Genomic DNA, 15142 nt, shown 5'->3' with positions numbered 1-15142 from the left:
TAAAACTAATTATATATTATATAAAAATATGGGGACATCGGATCATTCTTTTAAAATGTAATTCAGAGTCAAGGTTTACTTTGAACACCTTGCCTGTGCTACAGCCTCAGGGTCTACTTTGATTATTCTGGCCAAGAAGAGCTGAGGCCAAGAAAGGTTGTTGCCTATATGCACACGCTCCTTTGAGAGTTAAGGCATAAAACAAAATATGTAATTTGGGGTGGGAAATGTAGAGCAATGGTGAAAATGTGCAAATCTCAACAGGTTTTAATTGTCAACCGCAGCTTTAAGCACATATGTAGAAATAAAGTACAAGTACAACCTCTCAAGAGGATAATCCTATAAGGCGAGTTGTCTCAGAGCGGTGAGCCAGAATCACATCCCTAGTTAACTTTGATGGCAGGGATGATAGCACCATCCATCCCACTCATCATACTGCACAATCATCAGTCCAGTGAGACGCTGTTCATATTGTACAGCCCTCAACAGGAAAATTGCCTTCCAAAAGCCTACAGTGCTGCATTGAAATACAATGATACAGTCATCGAAGGAGACCCATTTCAATAGTGTTTGCAGACAGTTTGAGATGTGATGGTTTTGTTTTGCGTTTACACTGTTAGGAATGATGTGCTTAAATGAAGCCTTTAGACTTTTGATTTAATATTGAATCTATGCTTAAAGCGTGGAAGACCTATATTCCTTTGTTATTTTAGTCAGTCAAAAATGATGGAGGGGCTACCAGCTCAGAAGAGGTAAATGGGCCAGACCCCAGTCACCAAGTAAGTGTTTGGATTTATTCATCTCTTGGTGATGGGTTTCACTGTAGCTTATTTCCCACTTAATTATCTGATTGGCTTTTTAGTACAAAAAATCACGGATTGTAAAAAGATGGTATCATGTCCATGGAATTTCTTCCATTCGTTGTTGCTTAATAAGGATGAATGAAGGTTAAAAAAAAATTCATGTTTTTCATTTTCATAATAATTAGTAAAATGAACCAATTTTTATAATCTATTTTCCTTTACAGCCTTTATGCTATTTGTTTACTTTTGCACTTCAATCACCTTGGACAGTGAAATTAACCAGATATCTTTTGAGTCGGTTATTTTCTAGAGCATCACATGCACTATTGGAGAGAGATTATTTCCCAACAAACACTATGGAAGAAGAGTTAAATTTAAAGTAAAAACTTTCACTGAAATTTAACAAAAATCAGGAAAACATTTCTTTGTTTTGTTTTTCTTTAAACAAAACCTAAAGCATGAGCCAAAACTACCCAATCGTGTCCCTTTATATTCCTTATTGTGCCAAGATTTCTTTATAAAATCACTGACTTTTCTAGTAGAAATTCAAAAGCTGTGATCTTTACTATGAGCCAGATCCTCGGCTGGTGCAAATCAGCAGACCTCCATTTAAGTCACTGGAGCTAAATCAACTGACACTAGCTAAAGATCTGGCCACGTATGGACTGTTATGGTTTTCTGTAACTCAGTAGCAAAATTAAAGCTGTGATGAAAATTGACCTATCAGACCTTCTTTCTTCATTCTCATTTTTATCATCTGGAAAGTGTTTTTCTGTTGTGTAACATCCGCTGATAGTTTAAGCTAATCTTAGCTGATGGTTCTCTTATAGAGATCACAGAAGATACAAGGTCTGATTCTGAAATCTTTACTCTTATAAGCTAACAATTCTTTACTTACAATGAGACTTCTCAGATGACTATCGTCCTGGGCTCATAGTCTATACTTTTTTCTTTTTCTTTTCCTTTTTTTTTTTTTTAAATTGTCAGTTGCTACCAATTACCTACCATATTTCTAGAAAAAACATGTATGTATTGGGCCTGATTCTCCTCTCACTTGCACTGAGGAGAATCAGTCCATTGTTCACTTTATTTTAATTGTTTTGCCTGTTTTTAACTGGTTATGCTAGTGTATCAAACAACTGCCTTAATTTATCTTTTGTAGCTTTTCTTGGAATGCTCTGATTCCATTTCTCTCTTCATTACTGACATGTTGTATGTGAAATAACTGCATTAGGGGACAGATCCAGGGCTCGATGAAGTCAGCAGGAAGCTTTCTACTGACTTCAAAATCTTTGGATCAAGCCTTAGTAAAACATGACAGGAAAAATACTATCCTGTTAATCTTTTTTATTACTTTTTTCCGTGGGAGTAAATTAACTCCAAAAGAGGTAATGCAGTTTGTCAGATGCAGATCAACCTTTAAAATGAGAAACATTAACATGGTTCATTATTCATAGGTTTCAGTTTGTATTTCCTGATGTCACTCCCATCAATATTAAATGTGTCAATTTCCTGCCTTTCAAGATTAATATGAAACATCTCAAAGAGATTATCTGATTGTTTTCTGCTTTGTCTGAAAAAAATATTACCGATATTGTTTAAAGTGTTTTTTCTGAGTAACATCAAAGGCCAAAATCTGCTTGCTACATTTATCAGAACAGTCCCATTGAAGCCAGTTTGGATTTGGCCTGAAAAACTACAATAACTATCAGGAACTCACACAATTGAATAAACATGATAGGACAGAATCTGCCCTAACTTTACAACCTGTATGATCCCATTGATTTCATAGGGTGTTTATCAGGGCTAGACTCTGTCCTCACATCTTGGAACTTAGTCCTAGTCTGCACTTAAAACTTAAGTCAACATAGCCGTGGTGCTCATGTGCGTGGAAAAATCCACACCATTGACTGTTCTAGCAATGCTGACCTAATCCTGATATAGATGCAGCTCGGTTGATGGAAAAATGCTTCTATTAACCTATCTACCATCACTTGGGGAGGTGGAATTCCTACAATGATGGAAGCAATTATACCATTATATACCTGTAGGGTGGACATGACCTCAGACACATCCCATGTTGTAGTGCAGGAATCTTTGTACTTTGATTATTTCTAGTTGTTCATGCAGGTCTGCGAATCCACTAAATAGTGACATTTCAAAAAGCAATCTATGGCAAATAAGAGGGACAAGTATCTTGTCAAACAAAGCAGGAGGCGAGCAAATGAGTGCTTCTTGTTTGACATGGAAATTAGTCAGAATAAGGATAGACAGAATTAAATTTGGTTTTATGCAGCACTTTTCCTTGCATTCTTTGCACCCCCAGAAACCCGATTTGTAAGTTTTGGGTGCCCACAGAACACATAAAAATCAGCTCTTTTACCCCATATGCAATTATTTACAAGATACAGTGTCGGTGTAGATAAATCCGGCAGTTGCTGAATAGCTCTGAGTTTGCCTTAAGAATATTCTTTTTTCCTAAGAGACACAGCTAGCCTCAGTATGGTGTATAATGCCGTTGCTGAAACCGCATTATAAACCCGATTATAACTCCAAATTTGATGGGTCGTCTTATGTGCCACAGCAGAATGAGGGAATTCCAGAGAAATGATATAGGTTTGATTTTATATAAAGGTTGAGAAATCAATATACAAGCAAGCAATACACAGACATACTACCTCCCCAAAAGAAAAGGAACAAGGGTTCACAGTTGAAAATAAAGACAATATTATAACTGAGGCCCTGTCTATAAGTACAGCACTGCAGCAGCGCAGCTGTACCAATACAGGTGCAGCTGCAGCGCGTCTGGTGAAGACTCGACTCTCTATGCTGACAGGAGAGACCTCTCCCGTCAGCATCATAAAACCACCTTCGCCAGCAGCAGAAGCTGTGTTGTGACATAGCGCTGTGCACATGAGTGCTTATGTCTTTATAACTTATGTTGCTGGGGGAGTGGGGGGGATTTCACACCACTGTGTGACATAAGTTATGCTGACATAGGCTGTAGTGTAGACGTAGCCTTAGTCAAGGAATTAAGTTGTTCAATCTTAAACAGCAGGGGAATTGGCATGGATATAGAATCAAAGGTTCTCTGACCTGCAAGATTTTGGTGTGAGCAGTACATATATAGCAAGGATGTAGAGAAACTGGAACAGAGCCAGAGGCGAGTAACGAAGATGATCAAAGGGATGGACTGCAAGCTATATAAGCAAAGGCTGAAGGAACTGGGTATGTTTAGTTTGGAGATTAAGGGAGGACAAATACTTGGAAGGCTGCCTTAAAAAATGGAGAAAAGTTCTCTCTTGTCACAGAGGGCAGGACAAGAGGCAATGGGTTCAAACTACACCATAGCAGATTTAGGCTCTGTCTACACTACAGACCTTACAGCGGCACAGCTGTACCACTGCAGCTGTGCTGTTGTAAGGTGTCCCATGTAGCTGCTCTATGCTGCCGGGAGAGAGCTCTCCTGTCGGGTTAATTAAACCACTCCCAATGAGCAACGGTAGCTATGTCAGTGGGAGAGCGTCTCCCACCGACAGCGCTGTCCATACAGGCACTTTTGTCGGTGAAAGTTATTTCGGTCAGGGGGGCGAGGTGTCTTTTTTTCCACATCCCTGACCATCAAAAGTTTTATTGACAAACATGCTAGTGTAGACATAGCCTTAGATTAAATCTCAGAAAAGACTTCCTAACTGTAAGAACAGTAGGACAATGAAATGGACTGCCTAACGAGGTTGTCGATGCTCCTTCACTGGAGGTTTTCAAAAGAAAGCTGGATAGCCATCTGTCTTGGATAGTTTAGGCACAACAAATTCTGCAGTCTTGGCAGGGAGTTAGACTAAATGAGCCTTGTGGTCCCTTCGAACCCTATGATTCTATAATGAAAAGGAAAGAGGGACTTATGTGAAATTGACCAGTTGTAGTATTGCCAACCCCAGGAATTCAAAAATCATAAATCAGGCCCCAAAATTATGTGATGAGCTTAAAAATCATGAGGGTTGGTTTTTTTAATAATAGATTTGGAGTTCTTTTTCTTTGTCTCCTGGTTTTTGAGCCTTTAGAGGAGGGGTCGGCAACCTTTCAGAAGTGGTGTGCCGAGTCTTCATTTATTCAGTCTAATTTAAGGTTTCGCGTGCCAGTAATACACTTTAATGTTTTTAGAAGGTTTCTTTCTATAAGTCTACAATATATAACTAAACTATTGTTGTATGCAAAGTAAATAAGGTTTTTAAAATGTTTAAGAAGCTTCATTTAAAATTAAATTAAAATGCAGAGCCCCCCAGACTGGTGGCCAGGACCCGGACAGTGTGAGTGAGTGCCACTGAAAATCAGCTCACGTGCCGCCTTCGGCACGCGTGCCATAGATTGCCTACCCCTGCTTTAGAGTTTATACTTCGAAGTTTCTCTGTAACCATGATAGCTAAAGACTTACTTTGTTTTTAATGAAAGCTGATATTCTCCTGTAATCACATGATTCCAGGATATGGAGCTTTAAGAAAATCAACCACTACTATGAGACTCACAATAAAATCAGAAGAGTTGGCAACACTGCAATTTGTTAAACCATGGGAGCATCTTCAGGCTGCAAGGGCCAAATTTGCAGATGGCCTAAATATGTCTAATTTGTAGGCTCCACTACCATGATTCTTTTTAACTGAATATATAAGTCAATATAGTTTTGACAAGTCTTGTATGATGCAAAAAGAAATTCCCATTTGCAAGCAAATGTTTTAGCACAGATGTAACCAGTAATCTACAACCACAGAAACTGACAGAATCATCATGTTATTTTATTTGTTCTTCAAATCTGAATCTTGATTTGTGAACTTTGACCCTATCTACTTGTTTTCTCAATTTGAGTTCTTACCTTCACTGTATTTGTCTGCTCTGTAATGTTGTTTGTGTTTTAAGGAATTCACAGTGTCTCCTTTTGCAATTCCATGCAGCATTTTCTATGGCACTGGACTTCCTTGGCCAAATCATGGCTTGTTAATCACCTGGTGGAGTATTGTAATTTTATAGACGGGATATTTTTACCTCTGCTTTATGTGCCCTGCTACCTGTCTTTATCGCTCCTTCCCTTGCACTTTCAAGCTTCTATGGTGACTTTGCAGCTTGGGATACAGAGACGGTTATATCTTTGCAGCTGTGAGAGCATGCATGTAATTCTCTATATCTATAAATATACGGTCTTTTCTTTTTTTAAATCACGTGCCGCTGCCTGCTGAAGAAGCTTCACTGTCGAAATATATAAAAATAAAGGCTATGCAGAAAGGGTCTGATCCTCAGTCTTTACTCACATAAGTGATCTCAGTCTCATTGGGGTTACTCTCCTAAGTAAAGGCTGCTGAATCAGGCCCAAGCTCTGTATGTTGGAGGTGGCCTTTGATTTTTACTATATTTATGAACCTCCTGCCAAAATGTTTATATTTTCCACTAAAAATAACCATTGTTTGAAACTGCTTTAGACATCAGGCTCCACAGAGAGGCCAGTCGCCCCAACGGAAAGTGAACCTGTGGGCCAGAAGAGCAAGGAGAGTTCAAAAGACAAAACGTCTACAACAGAGCTGAGCAAACAGGAAACCCAAGATCAGCAAGACTCCAGAGAACAGCAAACCACAGCCACCGACTCAATCCAGAATGGAGGGGACACTGCGAAGGACTCCCCCCTCAAGAAAATGGAGAAGAGACAGTCATTTGGAGGCTTTTTTAAGGGCTTAGTACGTTAAATTAACTTTTGCTTTTAAATCGTGATTCCGCTGATTTAAATGACGACCCTGCAAGCTGCCTCCTGTGAGCAGACCCCTGCACTGGTACATGCTATTAACGTCAATGGGCTGGCACTGGAGTTCACTTACATGGAGCAGCTTGCAGGATCAGGCCCTTACGGCAGCACATTTTCAGCCAGAGGCAGGGGAAAATGGGAACACAGCTGCCAATCAACATTAGAGCAGGTGGAAAATATCTTGGGAACACATGCGTGGATTTTTCTTTGCCACTTTATTTTGTGGCATTTCACACCCCTGAAATTTAGATTTTTGGGGAAAATGTTGTTGACTGAACATCTGAACTCTCATGAGCTTGGGGGATGCCAACGAGTCTAGTGCTTGTTCGGGGTATACAATGGGTATGGCGCCTTCCGCTTCCCTTCTCTCACCCATCTAGTGAGGCCTTGGCGAGCAAGGTTGTTGTAGTTGTGTTGGTCCCAGGATATGAGAGAGACAAGGTGGGTGAGGTAATATCTTTTATTAAGTCCCCCCGAAGAACGACAATGTGGGTAAAACCAGACAATCACTAAGCTCTCAAATGAACTGACACAGAAAAAAATGATCAGACAGAAATACCCTATCACCTGCGGGTAAACGCTTTTTACAAAACCATCACTCTCCATATCTGACCTCTCAGTCTTCATCCTCAAAGAAAAGCTGCACCACACCTGTGCAGTTTTAGTATGGGAGCTAAAATTCATAACTTTGCTAGACATTAAAAGTCATGAACAGAGACACTGATTTTATGTCTCATTACAACAATCTGCAGTCTACTAATCCTCCTTTGTCCTATGACTGCAGAGGTGTTCATTGCCCACTTCATTGTGAATAGTCTCTTGCAACATGTGTTAACTCCTTATGCTTAACAATCTGTCCCACCTTGTATTTAGCTAGGAGACTCTGATTACATTTCCCAGACCTGAAGAAGAGCTCTCTGTAGCTCAAAAACATCTCTTTCAGCAGCAGAAGTTGGCCCAATAAAAGATATTACCTCACTGACATTGTCTCTCTCATGGTGAGCAATGCAAAAGCTAGTTTACAGATAGCCACTTGCCTCTGTTAAGATGCCTTCTCTCTAAACAACCAATGTCAGGAACAGAGGAGTCAAGCATTTTCTAGTAGCTTTTCATAAAATCAATTGGCAGGAAACAACTTGTTCCGCTCTCCCTACCACAACAGAGAGACTGAGTACAACATGCTATGGGATCACTCCTGACTTCAAACCCTCATCCAAGGCTAGCCACATCTTTTTACATCCCAAGTGGACATCGCCAAGAATACCCAGTGGTGGGAAGAACACAAAACGATGAGGCCACCTTATCTGTAATGAATCTGGTTGTGCGAGGTTATTTAAAACTTTTTTTCCCCCTGGCTCTGCTCATAAAGTGACTAGGAAAGAAAATAAAACAGAGCCAACCACCACTGCCCGGAAGAGGAAAAAGCAAGTAGAACAGAATTTAAATTGACACTGATTTGAAAACTAGCCCTTTTAGAACATTAGGTTATAAAGTTAAGCTGTTGTTCAGAACAATATGACTCATTTTGTGGCAGATGTTTTTCCACATCATAAGGAGTGTTTGATTTACATTCATTTCACAGAATTGTGATCTATCCTACACTGTGCTATTTGCATTACAAAAAATTTGTATATTGGCTGGGGAAGGAGAAGGAAAGAAACTTAACTCTTTCTGCATGATCTCTTCATAATAATGAAGCCACTTACAATTTTTTTTCCTGTTTAACATATATGTATCATTTAGAGGCCTTGAGTGAAATCCTGGCCTTCTTAAAATCTGGGATGATTTTGCCTTTGAAATCAGTGGAGCCAGAATTTCACCCCAGATATTCAGGGATGCTAAGTACTAATAATTTCCATTGATTTCCATTCATCTGCAGCCAGTGCTTAATTTGTGCTGGGGCTTGCCAGGGTTGAGCCCCAACACCTCTAGGCTTGGCAGTTCATAGCCCCAGCACCACTGTGCTTGCCGCATCAGTTATTAAAGTAAAAAATTGCTTGAGCCCCAGTACCTCTTTCATTACAAATTAAGCACTGTCTGAAGCTCCCACTGAAGTCAAGGGTAGGTCCTGTTGCTCAGCATCTTCTGGGAGAAGCAGGACCTTGTTTATACCTACTGTTCGTATCTTGTACAAACTGGTCCCAGTTATTAGACACGTGCTCCTGAGTGCGTGTGTACTTTCCCAAATCTGTGTGCAAGTCCCCAATATGCACAAGTATATAAATGTGTGTGTATGCACCACATGACTGACAAGCATACAGTGTACTCACGTGTCTGGAAAACTCGACTCATATTATGTATATTTGTAACCAATCCCACTTTGGCCAACAGCAGGGTTTGAACCTGGGATCTTCTGGTGTAAAACCATGAGCTTTTATTGCTTGATCTAAACGATTTAGCTGGTAGCTGTAGTAGATTTGTTAACCTCTTATGTGAACTGAGTAGAGGGCGTCCTCACATGGGTTACAAGTTGACCATGCAAATATTTACTACCTCTATTGTTTCTAGAGATAATGGAGAATTGCTTGGTTTGAATTCTGCAGAAATTAAATACTGTGGGCCAAATACCAATGTCTTTTCTTAGGCTGGGTCTACACTACCCGCCTGAATCGGCGGGTAGAAATCGACCTCTCGGGGATCGATTTATCGCGTCCTGACGGGACGCGACAATCGATCCCCGAATCGACGCTCTTACTCCACCAGCGGAGGTGGGAGTAAGCGCCGTCGACGGGAAGCCGCAGAGGTCGATTTTGCTGCCGTCCCTACAGCGGGGTAAGTCGGCTGCGATACGTCGAATTCAGCTACGCGAATTTGCGTATCTTAAATCGACACCCCCCCCGTAGTGAAGATGTAGCCTTAGTCAAAATTGTCAGTGAAGTCAATGAGTGAGAAAGGGGTTCTGTATTTGTAGACAATAGTTCTTTATTTTGTATTGTGTCATTCATACAAGCTGCACCAGAAACTTTTCATACAGCTAGGCCATGTCTACACTAGCACTTATGTCAGCAAAACTTTTGTCGCTCATGAGTGTAAAAAAAACCACCTTCCTGAGCAACAAATTTTGCTGGCATAAGCACTCATGTGCACAGCACTGTGTCAGTGGGAGACGCTCTCCCGCCGACATAGCTACCACCTCTCGGTGAGCTGGTTTTATTATGTTGACAGGAGAGCTCTCTCCCATTGGCATAACATGGCTACATGAGCGCTCTTCCAGTGGCACAGCTGTATTGGTACAGTTGTGCCGCTGTAAGCTTGTAAGTGTAGACATGGCCTTAAATAGCTACAGCATTAGAATAATTGCAAAGAGATTAGGAGGCAAACAAGAGAATATGTTTTTATATAAGAGTCAGTGAGGCAGGAGGATGTCTCAGACACAGAGCAGAGAAGGCTTTTGCAGCAAGAGAGATGAGATTGTGTGCAGAGAAAGAGAGGTGGATATTGCTACAAGCAAGTAAAGTGAAGGGAGAATAGAAAGAGAGATTCTCTGAGATATTTTTCTTTGCTACTTTGTATTTCTCATGCCTGATATGAATTTGGCCATGCAGTGCATCATTTTCTGTTGCGTTAACAAAGCCCTAACATACTCTGGTATCTTTCCTTTTTCGTGAGCAGAATAACTCCTTTTTATATGTATATATATAGTGGAAAGGTTTTAGATTTATAGTTTATCTGGCCAGTTGGCTAGCTCTCCAACTGGGAAAGCCAATCCACTACCAGATCTTGCTGCACAGAGGAGATGGATGTTTTGACCTCTCCAATCAGGAAGAATATTCAGCATTTAAAACAGAAGTATTCCCCAGATTGAAATATTTGACAGCATATTACCACTCCTTCATACATTTATGTCTCAACTTTTTATCCATGTCTAAGGAAGTCAATCCTCAATCCTTCCAGAGACCAACACTTTACAATACAACAATGATAGTTCTGAGGAGACCAAACCAAAATAAGTGGCAAAGTCCACACCACAAATTGTAATAGTTAAACTCAGAGTATTAGACTATACATAAGCCAATCATAGTATCCTCCATTCAAAGTATCAGTCCAGAAATCTGGTAACAGCTTCTCTGATAAAGTGCTGAGCTCTGGACTGATAAAATGGGGATAGAAGATATTTTAGCAGATACGGAGGTTCTCTAGACCTTACTTGTCTCCATACTCCATTGTGCATTTTCATCGGCAAAGTCCACTGGATTGTCCCTTTAATTCTGGCCAGCTGTTTTAAAAAACACTCTGCCCTGAAACCATTGATTCTTCTGGAAAAGGATAGTAGATAATGTTTTCACCCCTCAGCTCACAGAGTAGTATAAAGGGAACGGAATGTGCAGGGATGCACTAGATTAGAATGTTGAGATCAGGCATCTGTTCCTAGCTACTAGTGGAACAGATTATGCTATTAGACAAAATTACAGCACCAATAGCATTGGTCTGTCAGAGAACAAGGGTCATTGACTATCTGAACTTCATTGAAAGAAGCTACACAATTCTGTGTCTGTTACATAAGCAAAAGAGGAATTCACAACGTAATAAAATGCAAAGGAATTTAGGGTAGAGTGAGAATCAGGAAAATGTACATTTACTAAAGCTCGAGATTAATGGCTGATTTTCAGAAATAGGACAACTCAAAATGAAATAAATGGAAACTGTGGGTATTTCACACATGAAAACATTCTCGGGAACTATCTGAATCGGGATCTTCGGTACAGTGTGCATGGAGGCAATGCTTTTGTTGAGTGCGCTCTGAATCAGAACTGCCGTTATATCACTACATTCCTGTCCCGCACTTAGAACAGATACAATCCAAATTAAATGTGTTCCAGGTTAGCCCTCAAAGGGGTTGCACAGGAATAACTGAGAGCAGAGTTTGGACCAATGGGAACCATGCCTACCCATATATCTGAGGGCAGATCTGGAACTTGCTTATTAAAACAGAGGTATCAACACTTTGTTTCATAGACACAAGAGCCTTGAAAATTCTAGATAATAAGAATCACAGGCCAGCATCCTTTCCAGCTTCCAGTTTTATTTAGCAAGGCACTTTGAAAATGGGCACAGCGATCAGGATGCACTATAGGTGAACATTAATAAATGATGCTATTTGGCAAGTGTGCTAAGTTAGTTAAAATGAGTTCACTTCCCGCTTGCAGTTTTTATAGGAAATGGGGCAAACAATAGTATCTTATTTCTCAAGTTAATGTAGTCATGCATTGCACAGACACAGTTACAGTTGACAGACTTCAAGCTAATCATCTAACATTGGGAAATCTTTTAATAGATGTTCAGACTCTTTTCACTGGCTCAGTTTGGAATGACTAGCTTGTTTTGTGTTGTTGATTTATAATTACGGTCAACTACCAATGTCGATGCGTTTAAAAAGACAGCTTGTGCTGCCTGCAGGGCATAACCAGTTAGAAGCCATCTAGTTCTAGACACAGTGGTTCAAATTCAACTTTGGTGTAAGCGGGTGCAACTCAGTTCCAATCACTGGAGTCGCACCTGCCTGCATCTGGGGCAACATAGATTGCACAGGATAAAACAGTGCCCTCTTTGGCCAACTGATGTGGTGGTGGTGCCTTTTAAGGGTGGAGGGGTGTTATGCTGCAATTTTTTAGAACGAGAAAAATAAAATGGCCAGCAGCCAACAGGTCATTACCATGGCCACGTGGATTAATGTCAAAGTATCTGCTGTTGCTTCACGAGCAAGGGGGAGGATTCCCTAACCATGCTTGTGAGACTAGTTTGGCTAGTCCTCCTTTCTCCCACTTCTCTGTGAAACTGTATGTCCCAGAGTGCCATTCTCTGTGCATTATTGGTGCCACCCTGTGTGCACATCCTCTCCAGGCAATAGACCCACTGCTGAAGTTGTGAGTGATAGAGGTCTAGATTTTCCAATAATGTACTAAATACACACAGTTAGACAGAATGGTAGGTATGGCTGCGTAAGCCTAGCTAACATATGGCACTGGTCTACTGCAGAAAATCTTGTAACCGGTTTTAAATCTGGTTCAGCTAAATGAAATTTTAAAACTGTTTAGCTGTGTAGTTTAGACATGGGTTTGGATTTAGACTGTTTAAGACGCCTGTCCTTCAGAATTATTCAACTGATTTTTGCATATTTATATTTATTGTGCTGGTTTCAAGATGACTAAAAATGGGTCAGGACACCCCAAATCACCTAAAACTGGGTTCACAAAATGGCTTTAACTGCTTGGAAAATTTCACCTAATGTAAGACAGAGCCATGTCTGTGTTGTGACTAGAGCTGTTGCAACTCAACCATGTTTCTTATAATCGGGACAGAGGAGTGTCATGAACGGTTACCGGAACAGTTGGGTTTGTAGTGTAGACAGGGTATTACAAATGCAAGATCATTATGACATTTTCAAATACCTATATATGTAAAGGCATTTAATGTTCCTTTAAACTGGGAGCAGAACTCCTAAGCCCATTTGAAGGGCTCCAGTATGGGTGCAGTAACCAGTTTGGACAATGATATTTTATTGAGAACTATTCTGGAACCACAATAACATAGCATGGTTGGTTAGTGCAGTTCTCTGAAAACAATAACCAGAGAGAATGAGCAACAACCATGTTTAGGTATAGTTGTGGCTTGCACCATTTTTCTCCCATTGTGGGGAGTGTGCAGATGTGGCTCCAGCTCTCAATAGTATTAAAAATTGATTAAAGGAGGAGAATTGAGGGGAGAAGAGAAGTAACATCAATGGAAATGTCTGTTTGCAAAGAACTAAAACATAATTGCAGATGTAATTGTTCTTCAGCATTGTTCAATTATTTTTACATTTCTATATATTCTTCCCCAGGGGCCGAAACGGATGTCTGATGCTGAAGTGCAAACAGATCCAGTGTCTATTTTACCTGCTGGAAAATCCAAGTAATGAATATGCTTGGCTGCTGAAGAATCAGCCACTCTCTATGAGCTCCCTTGCAGTAAAGATGTCTCATTATTTTCCTTTATATGGCCGTCATCAAAAGAGGGCCATGCTGAAGGCTAAAGGCAATGTTTGTGTACATTTGAGGTGTATCATTTACAGAATTTGTTCATTAGATGTTAGTAAGTAACTGTAAAGGTCATTGAGAAACAATCTGTAATATTATAATTAAAGGGAGGTCATGTGAATGATTTTTAAGTCTATGGGGGTGAGAGGAAGTATAGGTGAGGTCAGCAAGTGGCAGTGAAAAAGATGAATAGCAGAGTAAGTGCATGTGATGAAAGGAATGCAATTTTTGTGGCAAAGCAGTGAACAAAGAATTCTCAGCTACAGAGCTTTAAAGCAGTCATGAAAAAAAAAATCATATTTTGATAAAATTTATATTTAAAAGTAAATACCAACCAACCAACCCTTATGTAGTTTGTCATTATGCTGTAATTAGCAAGGTCTGCCGTATAATAGAATCAGTGGTTTTAAGATTATGCTTCAGATTGGCCTGCATATTATTAATGTAAATTAAAAGGCTAAAATGCAAAGGCTTGAAATGATTTAAAGCACAGTTTCTTCCTTGACTTGGTGAGGTAGAATAACAAATACAAATACTTAAACTATTCATAAGCACAAGGGGGCGCTAGTATCTCCACTATACTAATTCAGAGGATGTATCTACAATCTTATGTTGTTAATGTTTTTCAGATTTAGAAAAAATAAAAACCTTAGTTGTTTTGTCAGTTACTCATCTCCATTCATATCTGTAATTAATCCTAATAAAAAGCAACCCTAAGACTGACCAGAATTCTCCCTGCTTTACTAAACTCTTGTAATAATCAGGGTTAATAAATTTTACAAATGATTTCAGATTTCTGTGGTTTATTAAACCCTTATATTAACTCAAACAGGGAACTGTGGGACTGACATTTTAATGCATAGTAGCATCTGAATGATAGATTATTAAATCATACATATAATCAATATACAACCAAATGTGTTTCCTTTTAAAAAAATAATCATTTGAATTTTTAGTCCTTAACTGAAGATCTTTATACAGGGACTCAGGTTGTCCCTGTTCTTTGATCATTGATATGGAAGCAAGGATAAATTACACATCCACACCATGCTTGGCTGTGGAATAAATATGTCATACTCCCTCAGTGCAAGAATCGATTAGAACTGAATTCAGATTTCAAACTTCGGTCCTTTCCAGATATCATCACTGTAGGTAGATGGATTCTGTAGCCTCTACAGAACTATATTCCTGATTAGTATTATGAAAGAAGAGGTGAAGAGATCTGTCTTTCTCATTAGGATCTTTTGTAGGTAGAAAATAATGCTTCAGTGGACCTCTCAAACCCATAGTCTTGCAACCGATGACCAAAACTAGCGCCAGCATCAGAAAGCTACATTGGTCTTTTAATAATTTCAGCCCTGTCTATTCTTCTCCCAACCACAATGGGCCTTTAATCTGATGTCATATATAGTGATATAAATCAAGAGTAATTGTAGAAAACCACTATATGGATCTTGGGCCTGATCCACAGCTTATTGGTTTTACATCTGTGTTATAACATTGACTGCAACGAGTTAATTCTCATTTACACAAGTGTA

At 39.7% G+C, this 15142-nt stretch overlaps 1 protein-coding gene across 13 annotated transcripts in view; it reads left to right on the top strand.

Annotated features, from left to right (window-relative positions):
- Positions 1-14390, top strand: part of BCAS1 (brain enriched myelin associated protein 1) — a 90493-nt gene extending 76103 nt beyond the window's left edge. For 6 of the 13 annotated variants that reach the window (XM_065566043.1, XM_008172485.4, XM_042858356.2 and 3 more), the window contains 3 exons: positions 714-779; positions 6272-6523; positions 13409-14390. In XM_065566043.1, coding sequence (XP_065422115.1) covers positions 714-779; positions 6272-6523; positions 13409-13483 — 393 coding nt within the window. In that variant the 3' untranslated portion in view covers positions 13484-14390. The remainder of the gene's footprint in view (positions 1-713; positions 780-6271; positions 6524-13408) is intronic. The other 7 variants (XM_042858358.2, XM_065566046.1, XM_065566041.1 and 4 more) reach the window with 2 other exon arrangements.
- The last annotated feature ends 752 nt before the right edge of the window (positions 14391-15142 follow it).

The sequence above is a fragment of the Chrysemys picta genome, chromosome 13, assembly GCF_011386835.1.
Source record: "Chrysemys picta bellii isolate R12L10 chromosome 13, ASM1138683v2, whole genome shotgun sequence".
Taxonomy (NCBI): domain Eukaryota; kingdom Metazoa; phylum Chordata; order Testudines; family Emydidae; genus Chrysemys; species Chrysemys picta.
The sequence above is the reverse complement of the archived record's forward strand: the minus strand, read 5'-3'. Positions and strand labels throughout refer to the sequence as shown.